Genomic DNA, 2,532 nt, shown 5'->3' with positions numbered 1-2,532 from the left:
TCATTTGATAGGTTAGGTGGACTATTATTATATTATAAAATTTTTATAATAATAAATAAATAGGTATATGACAAAATGTCCATTTTATTTTCATTTTAGTCAAGTAAATTTACAGTATTGATTCATATTATGTTTAACGAATTATATCTTAGAATTTTCCAAAGATTTTTCACTAAATCAAATTTTAATTGTTTAAAATCAATTATCAAATACGGTAATTTCTATTTTGCATATTATTTTAACCGAAACCTTTATTCTTTTTCTTTGGATATTAATTTACAATTTTTTGTAAATTTACGGAGTTGTTAGAGTAAATATTTAAATCGTAAAATACGGAATAGAATTAAAAATATTTTAAAAGATAAAAATAGGTCATAAAGTCGAAATATCATAAATTTTATCACAGGATGGAGATTGAATGACATATTCAAGAACCGATTTTATGACTTAAAAATAACATCTGCGAGATATAACACGTGCTAATTTTTTTTTTCTCTGGGGACTTATCATTTAATATATATATAAAGAACCGAAACATTTCGTATATACAGAGCAACCATGTTAATCTACTTGCTAAGTTTTTCTTTCTGTGTGGTCATTTCGGCTATTCCAACTGGTAAATAGAATTATATTATACATTAATATTAAATGCGGCATTAACCCGTTTCTTTTTTGAAAAATACAGGCCGAATTGATGTAGTGTATCCGTCTGTAGAAACATTAAGATCTGGAATAAAGATAATAAAATTTCGAACTTTTGATCGAGATATAGAACTGAAATTGGAACCAGCAGGTGAAGTAATATCTGATGACTTTGTTGTCGTAAGCGATGATCAAAAACAAAAACAGGTATCTAAATTCAAATTTAATATTTGAATTAATTAATAATTTGCTTGATATCGAATTATTAAAGTATTATTATTTCTTTACCTGTCTTTCGGAAGATCAATATTGAATTCTTAAAGAGAAATCTCTATAGAAATAAAGAAAAAGGTGTAGCTTTGCATATTAACGAAGAAGGACCATTATCCATTGTAAGTTATTCATTAGCATCGATTTATTTAAACAAATGATGCAGCTTTAAATATTTTTCAGAACGGAATTTTAAGCTCTGATTTAAGAATTAAGCCTTTAGATACGGAAAACATCGATAAATATGGCAATAGAGCTCATCGTATAATAGAAGTGTTACAAGACCAACGATCTCGTGTTATAAGTAAAAGTAAATAAACATTATGTAATTTTCAAATACATTTTCTAGTTAATTTTAAATGAAATTTCTCTTGCAGTTGTTACTCCTGACGTAGAAAATAAAACGTACAATAGAAAATTCTCCAGAATTGCAGAAGATATTGAATGTGTAGAATTAAAATACATATTCTTAACAGAGAACAAATTTACAAAAGCCTTCGAAAATGACACTGTAACATTAGAAGAATATTTATCAGTTACTTTGATTCAGGTTATTCAGCATTTAAAATATTATTTTAAGCAAGGAAATAATTATTAATTTACTTTTAGTAAAGAAATTTCTTTAAATTTCAGGTTCAAAATTTCATGGATACGTTAGATCTGAGAATTAAAGTCAGTTTGGTTAAGGCAATAAGTTTTACTGTAAGTCAATACAGCAATGAGAATTTTTCTAATTTTTATTATTCTTATAAATATTATTTAAATTTGGCTTTAGGAAGAAACTGAACCGGAATTCATGAAAAATAGTGCTATTAAAAGTCATGAAAACTATATCGATCCTAATAAATTAATTGGGGGTGCACGAGATTACCTTTGCCAGTCGAGAGAAAACTTTAATACTGATGAAGCTGATATTATTTTCGTTATATCTAAGTAAGTATTGTTGTAAATTATTCATAAAAAAACCTATATCCACATATATAAGATGAAATGAGCGAAGATACTATAAAAAATTACAATTAATCTCCAGTGAAGTCCGAATCCGTTTTCAAATTTAAATTTATTTTTATTAATGAAAAATAAATAAATAAATTTAACGATAAATATATTATTTTTACTTCAAAATAATTTAATTATAATACTTCTAATTTGAATTTTTTTATCGTTTTGAATATTATAAAAGAAATAATAAGCAGATGTTAATGTAACTGATACAGATGTGAAGAAGTTACGATGTCTTCTCCGGAAATTTTATTACGTTCACTACCCACTTATTATAATTAAAAAATATTAAAGTGTTATCAGTGAAATTTTCACTGTTTTTCCGATGTAAAATAATTCATTCCATACACTTTAGAATCGAAAGGAATATTTTTTTAAACGAATTAACTTTAAATAGTTATTTAACTGCTTTGTAAGTATCTTCAGTAGGATTATATAAAGATAAAACAATAGATTAATAATTGGGCTCGAATTTTAAAATTGCATATCTATAAATTCTGTCTATTCTTCCTGGTATCGGAGGAGAACGGATAAAACCCCGGACATTCAAGGACGCGACGGCTTCTTCTCCCAAAAGTTCCAAGTGACAAAGTGCAAGAAAACTATATGTGGTCATAC

At 26.0% G+C, this 2,532-nt stretch overlaps 1 protein-coding gene across 1 annotated transcript; it reads left to right on the top strand.

Annotated features, from left to right (window-relative positions):
• The first annotated feature begins 544 nt into the window (after positions 1 to 544).
• On the top strand, positions 545 to 1,849 carry LOC111634065 (venom metalloproteinase antarease-like TtrivMP_A). The gene is made up of 7 exons (XM_023378746.1): positions 545 to 616; positions 686 to 849; positions 945 to 1,034; positions 1,096 to 1,222; positions 1,290 to 1,462; positions 1,546 to 1,614; positions 1,688 to 1,849. The coding sequence occupies exons 1-7, from the start codon at positions 559 to 561 to the stop codon at positions 1,847 to 1,849; spliced, it is 843 nt and encodes a 280-aa protein (XP_023234514.1). The 5' UTR covers positions 545 to 558.
• Positions 1,850 to 2,532: the final 683 nt, after the last annotated feature.

The sequence above is a fragment of the Centruroides sculpturatus genome, unplaced genomic scaffold, assembly GCF_000671375.1.
Source record: "Centruroides sculpturatus isolate CEXI.00-Female unplaced genomic scaffold, Cexi_2.0 scaffold701, whole genome shotgun sequence".
NCBI lineage: Eukaryota > Metazoa > Arthropoda > Arachnida > Scorpiones > Buthidae > Centruroides > Centruroides sculpturatus.
The sequence above is the reverse complement of the archived record's forward strand: the minus strand, read 5'-3'. Positions and strand labels throughout refer to the sequence as shown.